The sequence below is a fragment of the Mytilus californianus genome, unplaced genomic scaffold (assembly GCF_021869535.1).
Source record: "Mytilus californianus isolate M0D057914Y unplaced genomic scaffold, xbMytCali1.0.p SCAF_3, whole genome shotgun sequence".
NCBI classification, from domain to species: Eukaryota; Metazoa; Mollusca; class Bivalvia; order Mytilida; family Mytilidae; genus Mytilus; species Mytilus californianus.
Genome location: NW_026262679.1, coordinates 61,467,988 through 61,490,882, shown reverse-complemented (window position 1 = coordinate 61,490,882; position 22,895 = coordinate 61,467,988). Strand labels below are relative to the sequence as shown.

Here is a 22,895-nt window from a genome sequence, read left to right as displayed (position 1 = left end):
AAAATTAAAACTACTACCTGTGTATTAGGATCAATGTATTGAAATATTGCAATGTTTGGCAATGCGTCCTATTCAAAACATGAAGTCATAGCTTAACGGACAATGCAAATGTTAATTCTGTTTTATCTACATTTATCCATGTCTTGAGAAAATGAAAGGAATGCTTTGATTTTCAATATCAAAGTTATGAGGAACTTATCACTGTTCATTAAGAAATAATACTTCAAATATTGTTATTATACTCTATATGGTTATGTCAACATTGTTTTATAGCAACCACAAATATGATTATGTATTTTGCCTCTTGCTACACATGTATGTGTCTAAGTGTTTCAAAATAAAGTATATTATATAATTATATGTATCAGTCATTTTGAACTGATCAATATTCTTCACATAGGATACATGTAAGTAAGTCATGGTTTTATAGCGAAAGGTTTTGTACATCATTACATGTGTACATAAGTAAATCTATTTTCTATGGAACCTATATATCATAGAGAACAATATAAAATTGAAAAGTTCTCCAATTTGCCATCTCAGAATCCAATGCATTGTGGGTGAAACGTACACCAAATCATTTTGATTGGTTTATGAACAATATAACGTAACGTCATTGGCCAAAAATCCATTGTTCATACACCATTCTCAAGTTTTGATCTGGAAACTGTAGAGGTACATTCAGACATATATTTTAATATATGAAATTTTTAATAAAAATCTGCTAAAATATTTTTTTTTTTAATTATAAAAAATCTACCATTAATATCTACCACAAATAATTGAACTCAAACAAAAATATTATCGTTCCTTTTCTATGCATTCAAACATATTTTTTCATTTTATTTTGTTTATTTTTTTTAAAAGTAAATAACTTTACTCTGTCATATATTGACTTTCTTCTTGTGACTTTTTTGTCTTCAAGTTTTGTGACTTTCTTTTTACCATTTACCTAAATTTTACCATCATTTATGTCTGTAGCGAATATAATTATCAGGATAGATGGAGTGGATTATATTTCACAATATTCAATATTCAATGAAGCTGAAACTCAATTCTAAAATAACATATCTTGGATTGATTTACTTACAACTGCTCTGATGAAGTCATTTGCTGCAGTTGCTGTCCTTCTTCTTGGACGTCTTATTGGAGGGAGAGGGAGAGGTTCAGCTGCAGATTGAATTTGGGCAGGATTTCTTTCAATTGAGTTCTAAAAAATAAGAAAAAATACATAAACTAGTGGTCCCATTTTGACAACACATAACACAAAAGGTCCTCTTTCTTTCACATTAATCTAAAACAAAAGAAAATCCAAATCATAGAAACTATATTTTTTTTACTCCAGAGATTTACAAATATATGTACATGAATTAAGTAAAGTTTCTCTCACAATAAGAGATTCAGTTACCTGAATAATGATGTAGAAAAAGTTAATATACAATCTATTTCAATATTGATTAAAAAAAACGTTATCCGGAAACACATGGAAAGTGGTAATAGGTTGTAAATCATCCCAATCTCACAAGAACAATTCGGAAAAATAATGCCAGATGATATAAATACTTTATTATAATTTATCATATATTTAGAAGTAAATACAGTAGTTTTGAATATTTGATAAATAGCCTGCTGGTTAATCTGTATCACTCAACTTTAATGCAGACCCTTTATCACACCCTTTATTGCATGTCTACCCTTTATCACACCCTTTATCGCATGCCTACCCTTTATCACACTCCTACTTGGAAATTTTAAAATGGCACAAAAACTAGAGAAATATTTTTCTTCATATGCAAAATTGAACGGTCATTACGGCATTTTTTGAATGATGTCATTGTTTTGCATGTGACGTCACAGACGTCGAGCTTTAATATTTTCTGGCACAAAAAATGAAAATCATAAAAAACTACGGGCAGCAAGAGGGATTAAAAGTTTTAAGCAATAATCATAAATCTTTTTTGAGATACGACGCGACATGTGAAACCACCCTTTTTTTTTAACAAAAAACTCAATAACTTAGATTAATATAACTAAGAAGTGTGTAAAGTTTTAAGCGATACTGTATCAAAGACTTTTTAAGATCGATAAAAGCTGCAAATATTAATTTTGTTGTTTATAATGATCAACTACTGATTTTAGTGAAAATATGTGATAAGCAGGGCGATTAGGATTGTTTAATAAACTTTTGATACATGATATTCCAAATAGAATTTTTAGAATTGTTTATTCAATGTTTACTGACTCAGTATGCAGAATCAAGTTCTCAAATGGACTCATTTCTGCATTTTTATCTCAGCTAGGAGTAAAACAAGGAGATGTAACAATTTTTTTAAAACTCATCTGATATTTGTTGATTAAGATTTGACTTTTTATGAAATTAATTTGTCTGTTAAAGATAAAAATTTATTAAACAGCTTGCCAAAGTAAGAACTGATGGATTCACCCTTATAATTTCCAGGGTCAAATTTGTTCCCTTTTCATGGAGAACTATAAAACTTTCATTTCAGGTCTTTGTAAATGGTCTATTCGAAATAACATAAAAAATGCAGTGCACACTTTAAAATAATCTGCTACAGTCATTCCTTAAATAATTAAAATTAGCTTTCACACAATACAATTTATAAGTTTTCAAGGACAGAGACTGATGGCCAAAATTATGATTATGATCTCGCTGTAAAACTTGACAGCTTCAGCTGGGGCAAGTTCAGGTCTAACCTCCAAGGTCAATGCCAAGGCGCAGGTGTTTACAAATGTCCTGCTTCCGAAACATACATCTATTGGCTTGTGAAAGCCTATTGCTATAATTGCTGTTGACCCTGTCAACCACATCAAGACTTCCTTTGGACCAATATCAATTCCATTTACAACAGTTGATGTTCCTGTTTAAAACAAAAAATCTTTATCTACTGACCATGTTATAACATACATAATTAACAGCAAATTTGAAATTGCTGAAGAACCAAAAACTCCTGATCATTACATCTGAATAGATATTGTGGGGGGAAGTAATGTTTCCCATATCACACTCTTGTTTTTGGTAGTTCATAGGAACCTGTTTTAAAACAATGAATTTTTTTCTTAAATAAATTATTTGTCCATTAAAATCTTAGTTATATTCAAATCTGCCTTCTCGATTCTTTCCAATTTTTAAAATAAAATTGGAATCATTTTGAACATTGAGTACATCACTTTTCAAAAAAATCTGTGCTATAAATCATTATGTGCTTAGTGTTAATAGAAATTTCAAACTCATAACACTGAAAAACAAACATCTGAACCAAATAAAATTTGAACTTGATCTGTAACTGGTCATGATGAAACTATATATACCAAATATCAAATCAATATCGTCTGATCATGCTGTATGTCAATAAATTGGTTTAGCTCTAAATACTCACCTTTAGTGGCCTGAAGAAATGTTAAAAATCCTTGACCGGATGCCCTTTGGTCTAAGGCAGCATTCCCTGTATCGTACTTGAACTTCAACAGATTTCTTAATGTTTGGACTGTTAAAGGTTTGACTCTTCCACTGAACAGTGTCCTAGCACAGGCAATGTTGACATCCTGTTTTAACAGGCTTAAAACTTGGTGAGTGTCTAATCCTGTTTAAAAAATATTTAGATCATGAAAACTTCCAGAAAACTTCATAAGTATCAAATATTCTCTAAAATACATATTATATGCATGTTTATCAGTCTGACATAAAACAGAAGGTTATTCCATTTTGTTTTGTAACTAATTGGCATCTCTCTTAATGTATTTTCATAAATGGGAAGTCAAACAAGAATATGTGATTATAGAACATCATTCCCTGCTCCCACTTTCAAGTTGACGTGACAACAACTTATAGATATATTACCTCAACTTTAACCTTTAACCAGACAATTATGTATGTAATGGTTTCAGACTATCCCATTTCAAGGTTCATTGTTAACAGTAAAAATAGGGTAAAAACTGTATTTTTTTCTGGGAATTTGCAAAGAACATTTCTTTCAAGTTAAAGTGACTAAACTTTATGGTTAACTGAATTGGTGAAAAATGTTCACATATAAAAGACAGATTGATGGACAAAAGAAATAACAACTGATGTGCACAAACCAGAAAGTATCATACCCCTCTCCTATCATAGGAGGGGCCTGAAAAAGAAAAATTAATACCATCGTGAACATGAAAATTTGACAAAGACCCAAATTATGCTACTTTTAAAAATAGTTGAGCACTGTCTCAATTTAACCTTAATTGCTCAACTGGGTTGCGCCCTAAAATCATTTCTTTCAAATCAAGAAAGACAATCAGATCTCAATATACAAAATATTATGGTCATATTGAAACTTATTTTTTTTGGAAAAACTTCTCTACCAGTTGTTCAACAAAAGATTTTCTAAAAATTTTCAGGAACTAAAAGCATTATCACTGATATATATAAGCCCTAAATCAAATCAAGACATATTTCTATAATAAAAGCATTATCCAGATATTAAGAATAAAATTGAGAATGGAAATGTGTCAAAGAGACAACAACCCGACCAAAGAGCAGATTACAGCCAAAGGTCACCAAAGGGTCATCAACACAGCGAGAAAATCCCACACTTGGAGGCAGGCTTCAGCTGGCCCCTTAAGCAAAAAATGTGTATTAGCTCAGTGAAAACCTAGTTCAGTTAAGAATGTCTGCAATATAGGAATATGAACCAATAAGCTTAGAACAAGTGTCATACCAAATTATAAGCTGCATACTTTAGATATGTCATAAACCAATGTTAAATACCTTTGATAAACTGATCAAGTTCTTTCTTACACTTGTTAAGTTGGGTCTCCAATAACGCAGCCTGAAGGATGTTTACATGTTTTTAATTAAATGATGAAGTTGGAATTATAAATCTGGCATCGACAGCTTCATCAAATATACCAGAGTACATATTCTGTAGGTCAGGTTCTGAAGTGCAATCTTGCATCTGAAAGAAATGTTAATAGAATTTATAGTTGCAGTTAGGAGATACAAAATAAGTACTTGTACATGAAAGAGCAAATGTATGTATGCAGTCTTTGAAAAGGAGACTTCAATCTTACCAGCTTTTTGTTGTGTTCATGTTGTGCAATCTCTAATTTTTAGTTGAAAGTTCATCTTAATCCTTTTTTTGCAGTAGTGTTATCTGTTTTTATTGGAATTATGTATCATCTTATCCCCCCCCAACTGGCCACTTTCATCAACAATCAGACAATCTATTTAAGTTGACAAAAAACTTTGTATTTTTTGAATGGGACTGGCTAAGTAACCTGTCCAATGAAGGGTCAAGTTTAATTTACAAAAATGATGGAACAAAAAAAAGAGTATTATATGAAAATCAAATAATAATTTATTGCAACAGTTACTGGTATTCCATAAAGGTTATGGAACATGAGATTATGAATTGAGATTTAATAAATTTTAAAAAAATATGATGCTGAAATTTTTTTTTCTATTCCTTTATTACATTCAGATTTTTTGTTCAAGCTTATTTATACAATATTCACACCCCATCTTCATTTTACGAAAAATATGAATAGAAAACTTACCATGACAATGGTATTCTTTAAACCCTCTGGCAAATCATCTACATTTAAAATACAGGGTTTCCCAAGCAAGATATAGTCTGTAACTATTTCACTAAAGATGGGAAGACCTGGCCCATCTTGAATGATGGATAAGGCGACCAGCTGTCCCAGATGAAAAAAAATATTCTGGGTCCTTGCAATAAAGTTGTCACGCAAGGTTTGGCATCCTGGTTTTCCTGAAATTTGAACAAAGTACCAAAATCATACTAACAATACAGTTGAAACATTATACTGCTCTTAATACAATCACTGAATCTCTTAAGAGCAATATTAAGCAGTTGTAATTGTGGTGTATGTAATTATATGAGAAGTTCAATGGGATTCTAAATCATTAAAGTTAACATAAGCTGTATCAGTAATACAAACAATGCTGTACAGGAACTTTGCATTGATTCATCCAATGTCTTTGATCATTAAAATCGTTAAAAAGGACATTATCTTATAATATTGATAATATAATAGACCTGAATAAAAGTAATTTTGCTATATGCCAAATGTTTCAAAACTGTCAATCCAAGCGCACATCAGACCAAATATAACCAGATTAAAATGCAGGTCAAAATAAAAGATATTTTAAAAATTTTCATACAACAAAATTTTATAATTTGATATATTTGTGTATTTTTCTTTGAAATTCTGTAAAAATTTGCACACAGGCCCTCTTTGGTCCCTATTTAAGAATATTTGTGATTCAAATTTTCAATTCAATCCCAATCTAGGTTTAAACAATTTAGATTGCATATATACAACCAAAGTTTAGCACAGAAAACTTAAAATGTTCAAATGATAGATGGCAAAATATCTTAACTGTAAAAGTAATTAACCTCTTTGTGAATTTATCATTTAAAAACTAATGTTTATTCAATCAATATTAATTTTGGCATACCTGTAACAAATACAGAACTAGTTATCTTGTGGAGATAGAGACTCCAAAATTCCCGTCTCAATCCCCCAAGATCAAAACCGTCCTCATCAGTGAAAGATATCCTTAGTGGGCTGTGCAGATCATCTTGGCTGATACTGATGAAGGCCAAGGAATCCTGCACAGGATTTTCCCTTCTCACCTCCATCAGTAATGGGTCATCCGAGTCATTGTGGATGAACAATTCCTTATGTTCTTTAATTTTTTTTCTGAAATTTTCTGTACACTCATTTTGCCTAAAAATAATAAAAAAAATCACTTTCAGATGTCATTTTACAGCAAACTGTCTTTTGAATATCACTTTCATATCTTTCAAAAATTTCTTTCCAATGAAAGCACTTTCCTCTTAAGCAACAATACATGTACAAACATAAAACTATAGTATTTGAAGATTAGTTTGTACAATTTTGTGTAGTACTAGTATCATATTTACAAGCTTTGCCTTAACATACAATCCAAAATGTGCTGTTACCAAAAGGTGTAACATAACTTCGTAACATAAGGTATCTGCATACAAGGTATAAAGCATCCAGGTCATTGTCCTTCAGAAATATAAGGCTTTATACAAATAGTTTACAGCACTGCCCCAAGACAGTTATCCATAGGTCTCTAATACTGCCAATTTCGTCGCAGGCAAAATAAAAACCTTTAAAATATTTTTCACCTGGAATTTTAAACATTCACACTTAAGTTTGGAGAATTTAATTTGGAAAAGAGCATTCAAAATGCAATTGCAAATTAACTTTAAACAAATGTTTTTGCCTTTTTCAGGTTAAAGGATAATGGTAGAATAACCAACACAATGGAACTTTATCTGTTTTAGTATGATCTACATGTTTTCCTGAAAATCAGGCAAATTTGTTCTTTTGGTATTATTGTATCAGAAATTGATGAAGCAAGTACCAGGTCCATCAAAATCCTTCCAAACATGATATGTAATCTTCCTAAAAACAGGATATCTTGATCAAAAGTCAGAGCATGAACACAAAAGAAAGTGAACAGAGGGAAGTTTCAAGGACAAAAACAAAGATTGACCTTCATCTTAATGCTATTATAATTATTTGGTTTTGTAAAATATCAATTTTACCCAATTTCTCCAAATAGTCCAACCTCTGGGATGTCTTCAAAAATTGCATTGATATTGTTTACATCTACAGCCAAATCCCTGAAACACACAAAATAAATGCATAAACTATTTATGTGCAAGATGCAAACATATTCTAACTAATATATAAATTCCCATGTAATACTTGATCTCAATTTTTTTTTGATATAAAATAAGATGTGATACAAAAATGTATAATTGCCAATGAGACAACTCTCCACCAGAGACTAATTAACATAGAAGTTAACAATTATAGGTCATCATACGGTCTTCAACAATGCAAACAACAAAACCCGTACTACATAGTCAGCTGTAAAAGGCTGTGAAACAAAAAATGTTAAAAAAAATCAAACTAATGGCCTGATTTATCTAAACACATTAATGAACAAGTTACAAATATGATGTACAGCAACAAACAGCAACCACTGAATTGTAAGACCCTGATATGGGACATACTACTTTTCAAATGTGTAATAACTGAATTCATGTTTGTAGGATCAATGTCTCACATACATTAATTCATTATCTCTTCATTTCAATATGACAGAGGGTTGACTGGTGTAGACAGTTGTTCATATTGTCCAGTTGCCATTTGTTCTGTGGATGTTGGAACTGCAGTTGATCGGAATAGGACTGTTGGAGTACCAGCAGTATGATAGGCTTGAGTTGTAGTTTCACTTACCTGAAAAAGAGCAAAGCAAAAAATATAGAAGTTTTGTATATATTTTAAAGTTTCTCTATAAAATTATCATGACACAGGGCAAGTGAGAAGGGAAAACGGTGAAAGAATGTAAACAAAAATGCAGGAAAATAGTCATATCTTTTTCTTAAAGAATAAATTTAATACAACACGTCATTTAACAACTGTTAAGGAAAACTTTTATGAAAAAAATGAAAATGGATGGAAAATATATAAAGAAAAAATTAAATTCATTTATACGTCACATGCCCCACGTGCTCTACATTGGTTGTTTATAAATATCATGATCATGTTAATTTTGCCAACAAACTAGAAACTTTTTAAGCTTGCGATCAACAGTCACTGAATGAAGTATTATTTGTTGATATGTTATAATTTGTAATAAATATGAAAAATGTGCATACAGGACTTCAATGATTCAATGATTTCCATAACTGTTACATTAAAATTTCACGTAAATGATTTATATGACTATAATATTTTACAGTTTAAATTTTAAAATTTTCATTTGTGGATGTTTCTATTGTATATTTAATAATACTTGGTAAAGTATCTTTAAACAAAAGTAGTATTTTAGCTAGCCAAATTTGACATGAAGTTTTTTTTTTCACATTCGATCTACTTGCAACCACCCTGGGAGATGATAGGGCTCTGTTTCTTCTTGTTGATGGTGAATTGGAAGCTTCAGGAGCTACCTGCAATAAAGTTAATGAATTAGATTTAAAATGATGAACTATTGGTAATACAAAAAACAGACTGAATCACAAATCATTTAAAATCTTCCTTATACTGTTTTTTAAGAATTTTGTCCAGGAATCTCCATGGATGACAATTTAACCATGAAAGAACTTTTACCAACACAAAACCTCATGCATTATGATCCAGATTATTTGATTTGTCTGTATTTTATGTACAAAATAGTACATAAACTGATATATATTGTTTTTTGTATTCATTTTGGTTCAGAAGACATTGAATAAGTAACCAATTTCATCATCAATTATTATTTATTAAAATTCCAATATGACCATAGTTAGTTGTACTGAAAACATAAATATATTTTCCTGTAAGATTGGTTGGTAATATCAAGATATTAATCAACACCTGCAATATTTAATCTTGACTAGTGTTAATTCTTCCTGTGTTGACCACATTGATGCCTCTTAATTTTGGTAAATCATTGTTTCCTATGATCTGTAGACTGTTTTGTCATCTTGTGTTTTTTTTTACCATTTTGATATAACATTTTTACAGGAGTAATTGGACCTTTTTTTAACTAGAATACAACAATGACACTTGGTGATTGAAACTCCTCTAAAACCATTTGACAGAAAGCTTACATTCTTGCAAGTATTGATTGCCATCAAATGTAGTTGACCATATTAAATCATCATTTGGACCACTACTTCCATGGGACATTGACCATTTTTTTATATTTGACTTTCATTCCACAAGGTATGAAACCTTTTAATGTCAACTCAGGAGTCTGTCATTAGGTGGTTGTCGTTTATTGCAGTATATCATGTTTGTTTTTAGTTTTTCTTGTTTGAAATGTTACATTTTACATTTGTCATTCATGAGCCTTTTATAGCTGTCTATGCCGTAGGGGCTTTGCTCATTGCTGTACGGTGAGCTAAAGTTGTTAATTTTTGTGTCATTTGATTTGGTCTCTTGTGGAGAGGTGTCTCATTGGCAATCATACCACATATTCTTATTATATATATATATATATATGGCCAAAAGTATTTATACAGCACAAGGTTTCAATTTCATACTGTTGGTTTTAAGCAATGACATATACAAAACTGAAGAGGTGTGAGAATTTACTACGACATACCACTGCATGAATAAAATCATCAGCAGCTATAGCAGTTCTTCTTCTTTGCCTACCAGAGTTAGATGATAAACAAGTTCTGCATGGTGTGGCCTACAAAAGAATAACCTAATTTATAATAGACTTCAAATGAAAAGCATTTGCTAAAATGTTCACAGAAGAAACAACAGAAATTTTCATCAATTTTTGATGACAACTGACAATATATACTTTGTGGTAGAATTATGCAAACTAAAGGAATCAAAGTTTTCAAAAAGAATTGAGGTTGAGAGATACCATTATGAAAGAGTTCATTTAGTAATTGAAATTGGAGTTTAACCAGCCTTCAGCAACTGTGAGAACTCCAAGACCAAAACTTAATATCTTTTGTCTTTCATTATATTTTTTGGTTCTTAGTACCAATCTGATGAGAGTTATATTAATTTCAATTAATTTTTATACTTTGTTCTTAGTATTGTGACACTAAGTCTGCGTTTTGCATATGCGCCGATTAGCATTTCACTTGCGCCGATTTTGTCTTTTATTTGCGCTGATTATGTACAGATAAATTACAGGTGAATGTAATTTTTTTATTTATAATTATCAATCTCTTCCATTAGATTGTGTACATATATGTTATGAACTGTCAATAATAACATCTATATAACTAGAACTGTTGTCCCCTGCTCACCACGTGGGGGTAAAAGTAGGATTTCAAGCAGGATGAGTCAAATAAAAGACTTCAACCAAAGACTTAGTCAATAAATCAAAGAATGTTACTTGCATAATGATGTCGAAGTATTTTTGATTCAAAATAGAATATTTCTTGTGTTAGTTGTCTTTACATCTCAGACAAATTTCTTGTACGAGTTGAGAATAGTCAAGACGTGTACTTTAAAAACTCACATTAGATCTTCTTGCAACAGGAGATGATATGACTGCCTCTTCTTGATGATGGTGTGTTGGAGCCTTCCAGGGCTACCTACAATGCAAAAGCTAAATATCTCTTCATTGTTTTCAAAGAGCAAACACAATTTTTTTTTTTGCAGTACAATAAACTGATTGGAACATGAACTATTATTGACATTAATTTGAATCAATTCTTAGTAAGACATTTAATTTCACGGAATTGTAAAGCATGCTGCTGGCTACAAATCTTCTTTCTTATTAAGTCTTTATGATAGTTATCTGATTGGCATTCATACCACATTCCCTGATTTAATAAGTTAGATAGAACATGCTAACACTTTATTTAATTTGTCTCCCCTTCAAATGGGTTTTGTCAAATGATAATTTAGTCCAAAGTTATTTTGTTGAATAATTCTGAAAAAGAAAGTTTTATTTCTAACATTTTTAAATTTTGATTTGGAGTTTGCTTTATATTAAAAGTGGGATTTCCAGCAGCAAACTACTATAGAAAGTTGCATATGCTTGCACTAATTGTTATCTTCAAAACATCTGCAGAACAACAAATGAAAATGGTGTTGTGTTGCCTTTATGCCTTAACAGATTATCATACCAGAAACTAGTTTCAAGTTATAATTTTAAAGAGCATTCCAAGTAACTTACAGTTGCTCTATTTCTACCAGACGTCTCAGGACAATGTACTTGTTATTTGAGTGGATGAGGAATTTGACCTCTCAGATGTAACGGTTGTCTTCAAAAATAAAACATGTGATAAATACACATATGGTTAATGAAATTCCCTACTTTTTTTTATTAAACATAAGTTTCATGGACTTATAATATACCTTCAAAGTATTTAAGTAGCCCATGATGATGTGTGGAAGACAAAATTTTCGCAAAAACATTATGAACCAAATTCCTTAATCAAATCTTTGCATAAAACTTATTGGTATTGACACTATAAGTAAAACTATATTTTTAATCAACAGGGTGTCATTACCTCCAAAAAATAAGTTGAAGTTATCAATTTTACACAGCAGTTCTAGTTTTCACTTACACTTGCTCCACTGGTACCTGGTTGAGACAGTGTACTATTTCTCTTGACGACTTCTTGACGAATCTGGTGTGTCAGATGTTGACTGCAGAATAAAAGAAGACAGAATTCATTAATTCATTATTTTGCACTGTCTTAAAATCCTGAAAGAACATATGATTCCAGTATGGCTGGGTCAATAAAATCATGTTTGACCTGAAATTCATTTTAAAAAGTATTTGTTTTGAAACTGCAAATAGGGCAAACCTGTCACTAAAGTTAAAACATTAACTAAATGGAAGACAACTACTTTTCAGTATCATGCACTTTACAAGTTTCCAATATAACTGTAATATACTCTATTTCTTTGGCATTACGAAATATAATTTTTGCATCTAAATAAGATATGTTGTACAAAGCTTTCAACTTTAAGTAATCTGTTATAAATTGCATTCTATTTTGTTAGTTTTCTATTTACTTACATGCTTTCATCTGAAGTGTATCTGAAACATGCAATTTTATTTTTAAGGTGGCTGTATAAAATCAAGAATTTGTAGTAGACTTAATTTTAAACTTAAAATTGATAAAGTTGTATACAAGACCAATGAAACATTTATTTTGTATTAGTTTTTTATGCAACAGAAAGTACTGAACATGGTTTTATATTTTAAATTACCCATTCATGTTAAATTTTTTTCCTTAAACCCTTGTATACAAGGGGAAATAGAGGTGATGAGGGCATGTGCATGGTTATACATGTAGATGACTTCAAACGGGTGTTGTCAATTTAAAAAGATTGCTGTGTTCATAACTATAAACTATTGAACTAATTCTTTAGTTATCAAACATAAATGCTTATTACCAATTTCAGTTTTAAAGTTGATCTCAGTATACTGTGGATTAATTATTTTTTTGTGGGGGTTCCAATTTTTTGGGTTTCATAGGTACAGATATACCACGAATTAAAACGTTCAACGAATTACAAATTTTCTATAAGGTTTTATGCAGACATTGGCAAAACCACGAAATCAAATATCCACTAAAATGCAAGTTTGTCTCAATCCAAGAAAATTAGTACCCACGAAAATAAATTAATCCATAGTATTAGTTAAAATAAAAATTCATTATACATTGATAAGATTGCTAATTTATCATGAAAATTTAACTGAACAAAATACTGTTAAAGTTATGCTCCAATTTAGTCTTCATCCATGCTGTCCATAATGTTGAGGTGCATATATATAATGAGGATGGAACATGTAAATTAATTATTTTACACGGCTCTCCTTGATACGAATATAACATGTTCAAACTTGAGCAGGATGTTAATATAAGAACACATTGACACATTATTCCGTCTTTACTTCAAAAATATTCAAACATGAAAGCACAAAATTTCATGTATGATCTCTTGTACTTAAACAGCATTCATTAAAGTAAATAATTCTGCACTTTTCTAAATTAAATTCCATAATTATCTATGCAATAATGTTTTTCACATTTAACTTACAGGTGTTGAAAATTCATTAAAGACATTAACAGATCATGCTTCAATTTACATGCTTTCATGATTCTAGATGTTATTTGGGATAACACATTGCTTTAAGTAACTTGGGAATAGCATATTGTTAGGCTGTGTTCTAAAAATTACCACTTGTACTGTCAAATTAGCATCATCAGATTGTCTTTTTCTTCTGGGAGGGAACAATGGTGGAAGCTCTTCTCCATCCGATTCACCTTCAGAAATCTATGGTATACAAAAAAAATATGCCTTTAGACACAATAGATTTCAAAATAAACTACTGACACAGAGATATTCTGTTTTTTTTGTAATTTTGATATATGATGTATAATGCAAATGTTGAAATCAAATAGGCAATATTCAACCATGTTAACTGTGGAAAACATTTTAAGCCAATGAACCATGACTGAAGGTGCAGGGACTTATATCCTCCATGAATTTAACGGGAAATGCCAATGCTTATATAAATGATAACCAATTCAAATACCATTGACTTATCATAAATGGTTCCCTTCAAATTAATCTAAATTATAGTTTAGATGTCAAAGTTTGTGATTATAACAGTTTAAGATGAACAGCCAATGTTAAGGTGGCTCATTGGCATATATTTTCTCGAATAGAATTTTCTTATACTCTGCCAAAATGTAGATTTTACCATGCTTTTTGTCAAAATTGTAATAAAAAGTATGGGTAACATACTCTACTATTCTTCAAGCTACAAGTCGTGCAAAATCGCCCAAATTTGCATAGATTGTTCATGAAATATCTGTTTTTTTATTTAAAAATAAATCTATGAGATAGAATTTTGAAATGATATGAGAAATATCTCCAAATTAATATTTGTCTGATATTACTTTCCTGGTTAAAGCAGTGACTATTCCTTATTCTGTCTGTCATGTTGAATACATTAAATTTACCAGTAGATATCAAAATGAGAATTTCAACAACACTTAACATGGATTGGTAAATAAAAGAATAATTTTATTTTTACTAGGGATGTCATCTGGATGAGGATTTACTAATCGAGTAATCTTTAGATTTACAGAGCGATACTTGAGTACTCGATCAGAAAAACATCTACAAAATGGAAACACAAAACTATACCCAGAATAATCTATTAATAAGCATCTATAGAAAACTGATAACTTAAACAACAGTATTTGTGAATTGTAAAAAAACACATTTAGTGATCAACAAAGGGGTGACTTACTGATGCCTTTAACCATTCTCTGAGGGTCGACACAGGGTGCAATGAATTTGTTCTTATTTAGATATATTATCTTTTCAACTGTTTCTTGGATGAACTGATTTCTTTTAATAACTTTGTAACATAACTCACAGACCTGCTGATGAAAAGATTTGCTCTGACGGTACAGTGATAGACGAATGACTAAAACACGATAAGTTAAAAGTGTATGACTTGGAAATATCCTTGTTGTTCATAGCCTACCTCTGTCCGAGGGAATTTCAAATGAAAATTAATTTGAACATTAGAAACATATTTAATTTTGATATTTTATTTTCCTTGGACGAGCGCTCTCAATAAAAATATTTTTCATTTAAGAAGGCAACAACATTCTTAAAGAAACTGATTATATTAGTCAAGTATCATTTTGGTATTCGATACTTGGTACTTTTGAGCGATACTCTAGTACTCGTCGACATCCCAAATTTTTATATTAATTCAAACCCAATAAGTCATTTTCTGAATTGGAATGCTGATTACAAATGAAAGATTGGAGTCCGTACCCCTGGTCAGGACTGAACAAAATAAGTTTGTTGAAAAAAAAATAAGAAAAGTAAACAATCACATATAAGTTGTAAAAAAGGTTACATACCCATTTAATAGAATGTGTTTTTCTCATGGTTGAAGATTTTACTGTAACCTTTATATATATAGTTGCCTATATGTACATCATTTGGTTCTATTGGTTTCTGGTGTATTGTTGTCTCACTGGCAATAATTCCACAATCTTATTTTTATATATCAGACAATATCTAAACCTGTTCTTTAGAGGAGATAAAAGGTACATCAAGTTAACTGTACTCACATTGATTAGCTGTGGTGCAGGTTTAATATAGAGGGTGAATTTCACATTGGCCTTAAGATCCTTTAAGGAATTAAACACTACTTGTTCAAGTCTGTGTTTCTCCCTCAACTTTGCTGGAAGAACTCAAAATCAACCCTTTCTAATTTTGGAAAGAGTTCTATGACTCTCTTCTTAAAGTTTATTACAGAGTCACTCCGTGATATTACAATCTTCCTGGATCCTGTAAATAAGAAATTAATTTTTGCCAATGTTTTTTTTATGGAAATTCTTAACTAAATATGATTTGTAAAATTATTCAAACCTAATTAAAATCATATAACTTACACCCCAGTTCTATTGTTATACTTCATCGTTTCTATTTCTGAAACAAGTGTAAATTGAATAGATCTATTGTTACGAATAACAATGGATTATGACCACAGGGTGTGATGAGGGGGGTTTCTGGAAACCCCTGCTTCTACATCCCGCAAACAAAGTCCATTGTTATTTGTAACAATAGAAATTGATTATTTTTTAAATAGCATGAACATAAGAAAAAACTATATAGTCTTAATAGTGTTCACTACAAATTGTTTCAAGATATTAAAAAAACACATTTTAGGAAATTCCAATAAGCATCTATTTTGAATACAAAAAATAATCCTTTAAATACTCATTTGCTTGAAGGTAACTTTATTTATCCCAGTCATATGTCTATATTCTAAAGCATTGATCTTTAAAAAAAAATGGGGATTCTAACTCCCGGACACCCCCCCCCCCCCCCGGTTATCCAGTGGCCGATCCGGGGTTGGGGGTTCCGCGGTTATTAAAGATGAATGCATTTGAATGGTTGGAACCCCCCCCGCTTTCTCTCGAGTTGGGAACCCCCGATTGGATCATTACCTGATTGTCCCCCAAAAGGGAGTTCCTCTATATTAAATATTGTATGTTGAGCTTGTCTGGTAGTCGGGTTTCTAATGCAGACACACCTATCCCTTAGTATGTTCGAATATGAATGTTTGTTTATTTTCGAGAAGGAGGAGGGGGGGGGCTTTTGTTTTTGATAAAATTGTAAGATATAAAATACAGCTATGATTACCTTTATTAAACTGATACAGGTAAGTACTTTGGGTTGTAATATTGCCTTTATCTTTAGTCTCTTCTATCAAATCCAACGCTTGCCACAAAATGTTGTCCGTCCTATACCCGTCCATATTGACAACTGTATACAAGGAGCATGATGAATTTTTTGTTTGTAATAAGAATACACGAAACAGTCAACCTTGACCTGCTGATCCATATTAGCACACAGTTTAACAGGAATATGCAAAACAACAACTTTGACATTTGTAAAATATACTCACTTGTCAAAGTTTGAACAAAGATAACCAAAGAAAGGTTTCTAGTGGGGTTTCATGTAATATAAAAATATTCTTATAAATCATGGTTTGATATTTTCAATAAATATGCTATCGTTTTTTTTTTTTATTTTTTTTTTCCTTTAATAATCAATGTTAACAAATATAGGGTTTAGAATGGGGTGTAAGTTAGTTATACACCTCAGGATACGGCATGTCTGGATAAGAAACCCCTCCGGCCTCCGGCCGACAGGGTTTCTTATCCAGACACACCTATCCCTCGGTGTATAACTATTACATAATTACTCTAAACTCTTGACCTTCTTTTTGCAAATAACAATATAAATCTGTGCATCACTGATTTCTTAGCTAGGCAATGTCAAACACAAATGGCAACAAGCAATACAGGATCACAGGTTGTGGTAAAAATTGCAACCTATTGGAAATAACACTAAATCAGCTATTAAAATTGTTACTACCAGACAGTTTTGTCAAATCCTTGTATTTCAGATTAAAATTACAATTATTTTGAGAGATCATTATCACACACTATGTAAAATTTTGTAACTTGTATTGGAATTATGTAATTTCTTTCCAAACTGTGAGTTAATAATGTATACTTAAACCACACTTACTCAAGTGTCTAATCATCATGGGATTTATACTGGTGAATTCAGGGCCGTCCAAACATGCAACTTTAAAGAGTAGACTGGGTTGGTCCTCCTTCTGTATGCAACTGCTGCTGCAGTCTGACCTGGTCTACTGTCATGCTGCGTTCTAAAATTTGCAAATCTAAAGAAAAAATAATAGTTATCTAATACAACTGACCTCATTCAAAATGATACATGATATGATAAGAATACAAGAAATTTCAGTTCAACATATCATGCTTTTATTTCATCTTCTAGACAGAGGCATATTTAAATTGTGTGTATACTCCGATAGGGGGGGGAAGGGGGGTACTTCAATACTTAAATGATAGGGGGTGCCGCTGGAGTTCTTTTACACCACCATTTATAATATAATTCAGATTTTAAAAATGTATACCTTTTCATATATTCCTTAGGTAAAAATGTTACCTTTTCCCATATTGTTTGGGTTTTCTTGTGTTGTGTAATGTAAAAGTGGAATACATGTACCAAATTGTCAAAAGAGAGAAAATTGGTTGATAAAAAACAGCCAGGAACACCAGGAAAGATGACAGATGAAGAAGTTATGGGAACTTTATTGACCTAATCATATATTTCTGATAGTCTTCCCGACCTATTCACATATTTTCAAGGTTGAAAAGATGACCTTTTCCAGCGGAACGTCCTATTACCTTGTATAAAGGAAGGGGCCCCCAGAGGGTGTATAATGCTTGTCACCAACCCCACTCCCTTGGAAAGGGGGGAAATATCATAAGTGAACCTCAATTAATGGACTTTAATATATGCACAAGTGTACTACTTTTATTAAAAAATTTATGTCTTAAGTGACCCTTTATATTTGTTTTTTTTTTTAATTACATGTATCCCCAATCTTATCAGTTTGATGGTCTATTATTCAATAGACAATACTATAGACACTATTTTATTAGTACAAACACAATTATAACAATTGGTAAAAGGCTAAATATTGTAATTTAATTGTATATAAACTACACAAAATTCAAAAACAAAATAATCATTATTATTATCAATACTTTATGAACAGGGTATTAATATTTAATAGAAGACTTTTGTATTCATGCACTTTCATGTAAATTTCTCTAATTTTTTTTCGAATATTTCATTTTTTATTTTACTTTCAATTTAAGATAAAAACATGATTGCCTGATTACTTCAGGTGTGGATAGGTTTCAAGGAGCACATCGTGAGTGAGTGCACCATTGAAGGTAAAAAAAATTCTGTAGTGGCGTTTTTTGTTCTGAGGAAAATTTGTAGCTGTCTTCATTACATTGGATTTGTCTGTAAGCATCTTTATTGGTGGATCTTGTATTGGACTGACTTTGCTGTAATAAATTTTGGGATGGAATGGCAGTCTTTTGGTTTATAATTTTGTGGAACATTATTAGCCTTGTTCTAAGTCAGCGTTCTAATAATGTTTGCCATTTCATGGTGTCTAGCATCGCAGACACACTACTGGTCTTGTGATGTCTGTTACATGCATACCTTGTCACTCGTCTCTGTACTTTTTATAAAGATCCTTTGTATATGGGTCCCATAAAGTACAGCAGTATTCTAATTTGGGTCTTATGAGAGTTTGGTATGCTCTTTTTTCATTTTTTTTGTCACTGGACTTTGAGATTTCTTCTGATAAAACATAAAGATTTATTTGCTTTAGCAGCTGTTTGTTGGATGTGGGTGTTCCATTTTAGATCTGAAGATATTTTGCATGTTTTACTAATTCTAAGATGTGTCCATACATGTTGTAGTAAGGAAGCTACCATTTGATTTTTATGGGAAAAATAGACAGGACAGGAGTTTTGAGTAAATAAAAAGGCAGTGTACCTGCCTCTGGTTTTATAATTCAATGTCATCGGATCTGGAACAAAATGTGAAATAAACCCTAAATTATCGCAATAAGTGAAAAAAAAATGATTAGGCACAGAGATTTTAAGATTTGAAATGTCAAAAATTTTAACTTTGAAAAAAAAAGTTCAATGTCTATTTCATTTTTACATCGCGATGACCTTGAGGTCACTCCAATGTATTGCTATCGCCTAGATTTCCATTATGTAAATTAGTTTTGGGTTTGTAACCGATCTATAAACATGATAAATATGCGCACATAAACGAGTGCAAAATAACATTCCTTGTCATTTGATATAAATACATCTCTTCAATGAATACTGATAAAAATATTTTTGTTTACAACATAAATTAATAATGTGAAAATGTTTTGTAGTTAGATATATATATATAAGTAAAAAATCATTGATAATATCAATGCACATGTACCGAAAAATTGTGTTAAAGCATGCGGAAGAATATTTCAAAGAACGTTTTGCGACAGGACCGGTAACTCTGTAATTGTTTTTGCGGGAAAATATGAATGCCTACTCGTATCCAATCTTAGAAAAATCGAATTTTTAAAGAAAAGTGTCCACCATGCACTTGCATTGCACTATTATTAGAACAGTAGAATAGAATGATATACAAACGGATGCAAATCATATATATGTAACTGTTATTTTAATATAATATATAACAACAAATCAGTGTATACTGATTTGTATCACTACAATATAATAGTTATTACGGTGAAGTTGAATTTCCTGTCATTTATTCATCATACTCGCACGCACTTGTCTAGAAAAAAATATATCTCTGTACATTAACCTCAGTTTCAGGTAAAGAGATATGTTGTTTTTTTTCTGAGACAAGTGCTTTTGACCATCCTCAAGAACTTGTGGTCATCCGATGTTCAGTACTTCAGTACTTTGATTAATACTACGTCCCTAATACACTTTCATAGAAACGATCCTGGTTAGTTTTTGAATATTTTCTTTAGATATTAAAAATAGTTATAGGAATATAAGATATTTATTTAGTTGAGAATAAAATTTAAAAGGCATTACAAACATATATATGAAGACCCGAAATATTTCAGGTGCAACAGTAGAAGTAGAAAACGATAAATCCGGAGTTTTGATTGGATATATAATTATCAAAAGCAACTAGTTTTAGACATGAAATTTTTGTCGTATTACTTTAAATTGTGTATACACTCAGACTTTATTTTTAGTCGTTTTAGATATTTATTTTTTTTTAATTTTTCTAGCTAAGTACATTAAATTAACAAATTAAAAAATATTATTTGCCATTATCTTCACTGAATTCACAAAATCAGGAAATAATCATTAATTTTCGTGTATCTTTCACGTTTCATTCATGATCATACGACAGTTTAATATAAAAATCGGTTGCAGGTACGCGTAGCCTACGATGGCCTATTTGGCTATGGGTACGCGCAGACACTGCCAAATAAAAAAGGCAGGATGAGACACTTTGCTAAAAAAAAGGCAGGATGACAATTTATGTAAAAAAAAAAAGTCAGGAAACACTAATAAAAAAAAAGGCAGGACTGAATAAAGTGAAAAATAAAAAGGCAGGGATCAACTGAACTTGGCGACCACAATACTTGTATACTAGTATTGTCAACAATACTCGTATACAATTAATGTACAAGTATTGTAAAAAAAAAAATCAATAGGGTTTGTTATTTTCATTGATGTGTTTTTTCGACCAACAAAAGACACTACAGATGGCTATGGTTTCCGATGCATTAACAAAAAGTGTACCAATTTAAAGACTCACAACTCGATCCATCAGGTCTGGCTCATTTTTCAAAAGATATAGAGTACCCTTAGCTAAGTGATTGTACTTTATGTATCTTTCGTGTCAGGATACAATGGTGAAGAAGACCACCAAGACAATAGGCATTTCTGAAAAGACAACTATACAAGTGTACCAGTACAACAGAGATATTTGCACCACCAAACTCCTAAATACGCCATGCCAGTTAGGTGGTCCAGGTATCGTGGTACAGATAGATGAGATAGATGATTGCCACAAAGACAAATACAACAGAGGACGCCGGGCCAGTAAAGAGCAGTGGGTTTTTGGTATCACATCACATACATGCAGATAGTAGATAAACGGGATGCAGACACCCTACAACCAATCATACAACGTTTTGTGAGACCAGGATCCATTGTCCACTCTGACCAATGGAAGGCATACCACCGCATCCAAGAGAAACTGGAAAGTCCCAAAGTGGCCAACCAGTCCTTTTAAGGACTAACTAAATAGGACAAAAAGAGTCTGAAATTGTTGTGCATCAATTAAAATTCCTTGGGTTATTTCCCTTGAATACACTTTATCATGAGATACAAAAATGAATAAATATTTCTAATTTTCTATCATGAAATACATATTTTTCAAATCAATACATTACTTCTGAATATTTTTGAATAAATGCTGTAATAATTACACTCTACTTAAATGTATTTATGTTTTATATAAACAATACTTAAGGACAATACTCGTATTATAATACAATACTTATACATTTTATGTATACGACTATTGTTGACAATACTGGTATACAAGTATTGTGGTCGCCAAGTTCAGTTGATCCAAAGGCAGGATAGAGATTACAACTAAAAAAATGCAGGACAAAATTTTTCATCCGAGCCCCCCCCCCCAAAAAAAAAATCAAATGGTAGTTCCCTAAAAGTTCCCTATAAGTGGATGGGATTTCTTTTGGTTGTCATGTTCATGATGTTTCATTTGTTTGGGTGAAATGACATTCATGAGCCAGTCTTTCTCCCATTGTATGGCGGCTTCTATATCTTCTTGAAGCTTGAGGCGGGGAATCAAGCTAACGGGGAGAGAAACTGCGTGTTTCCCTCTCTAAAGATCTTTTGAAACTACCTGATTTGCAACAACTATCCTTGTACAATTTTGATGGAAATTTGAAGGTAGGTTCTGGCATCCTATTACATATAAGCATGTGTTTTTGATCATCTGTTAATAGAAGTAGGTCTGAATTTCCAACATCTATAGCATCAAAGTTTTGCTGTACGTTCGAGTCTGTTCCACCTCCATCTACCGATATATCAGAATCTGGCAATGGATTATCATCTGCGACAGGTTCAATATCCGTGGGTTCGAAACATTGAGGACTTGGATTATTTTGATTGATTTTGTTCGTATCGTCGGTGGGTTGAGGGCTTGTCGAGGGTGCCAATACACTAGCCTTCCTGATAACTATTGGAGTCCATTCATATTGCATGTTGGTATTTGATAAAGAATGACACATGTCTAATATATTTCACCAATTGTTCAAAAGAGTTAAATTGTAACACTATATAGCTTTACCCAACGGTGAAGATAGCCTCTTTTCATCTATGAGAATCTATAACATA

At 31.4% G+C, this 22,895-nt stretch overlaps 1 protein-coding gene and 2 long non-coding RNA genes across 4 annotated transcripts in view; all 3 read right to left on the bottom strand.

Annotated features, from left to right (window-relative positions):
* The window catches only part of LOC127733552 (uncharacterized), a 40,902-nt gene extending 38,625 nt beyond the window's left edge, over positions 1-2,277 (bottom strand). The window contains exons 1-2 of the mRNA XM_052242897.1: positions 2,239-2,277; positions 1,091-1,210 (exon numbers count right to left, since the gene is read on the bottom strand). Of these exons, the coding sequence (XP_052098857.1) occupies positions 1,091-1,210; positions 2,239-2,277 (159 nt within the window). The remainder of the gene's footprint in view (positions 1-1,090; positions 1,211-2,238) is intronic.
* Positions 2,278-3,264: 987 nt separating this feature from the next.
* LOC127734958 (uncharacterized) lies at positions 3,265-6,748 on the bottom strand. The gene is made up of 4 exons (XR_007997887.1): positions 6,479-6,748; positions 5,554-5,768; positions 4,766-4,952; positions 3,265-3,602 (listed from the first exon to the last, which is right to left on the bottom strand). It is a non-coding gene; the product is annotated as an uncharacterized LOC127734958 (long non-coding RNA).
* A 1,420-nt stretch (positions 6,749-8,168) lies between these two features.
* LOC127734956 (uncharacterized) lies at positions 8,169-17,866 on the bottom strand. 2 transcript variants are annotated; one of them, XR_007997884.1, is made up of 9 exons: positions 17,617-17,866; positions 15,645-15,864; positions 13,723-13,818; positions 12,554-12,574; positions 12,096-12,177; positions 11,039-11,114; positions 10,157-10,246; positions 8,931-9,014; positions 8,169-8,301 (listed from the first exon to the last, which is right to left on the bottom strand). It is a non-coding gene; the product is annotated as an uncharacterized LOC127734956 (long non-coding RNA). The 2 variants fall into 2 exon arrangements; XR_007997883.1 differs by having other exon boundaries at positions 8,169-9,014.
* Positions 17,867-22,895: the final 5,029 nt, after the last annotated feature.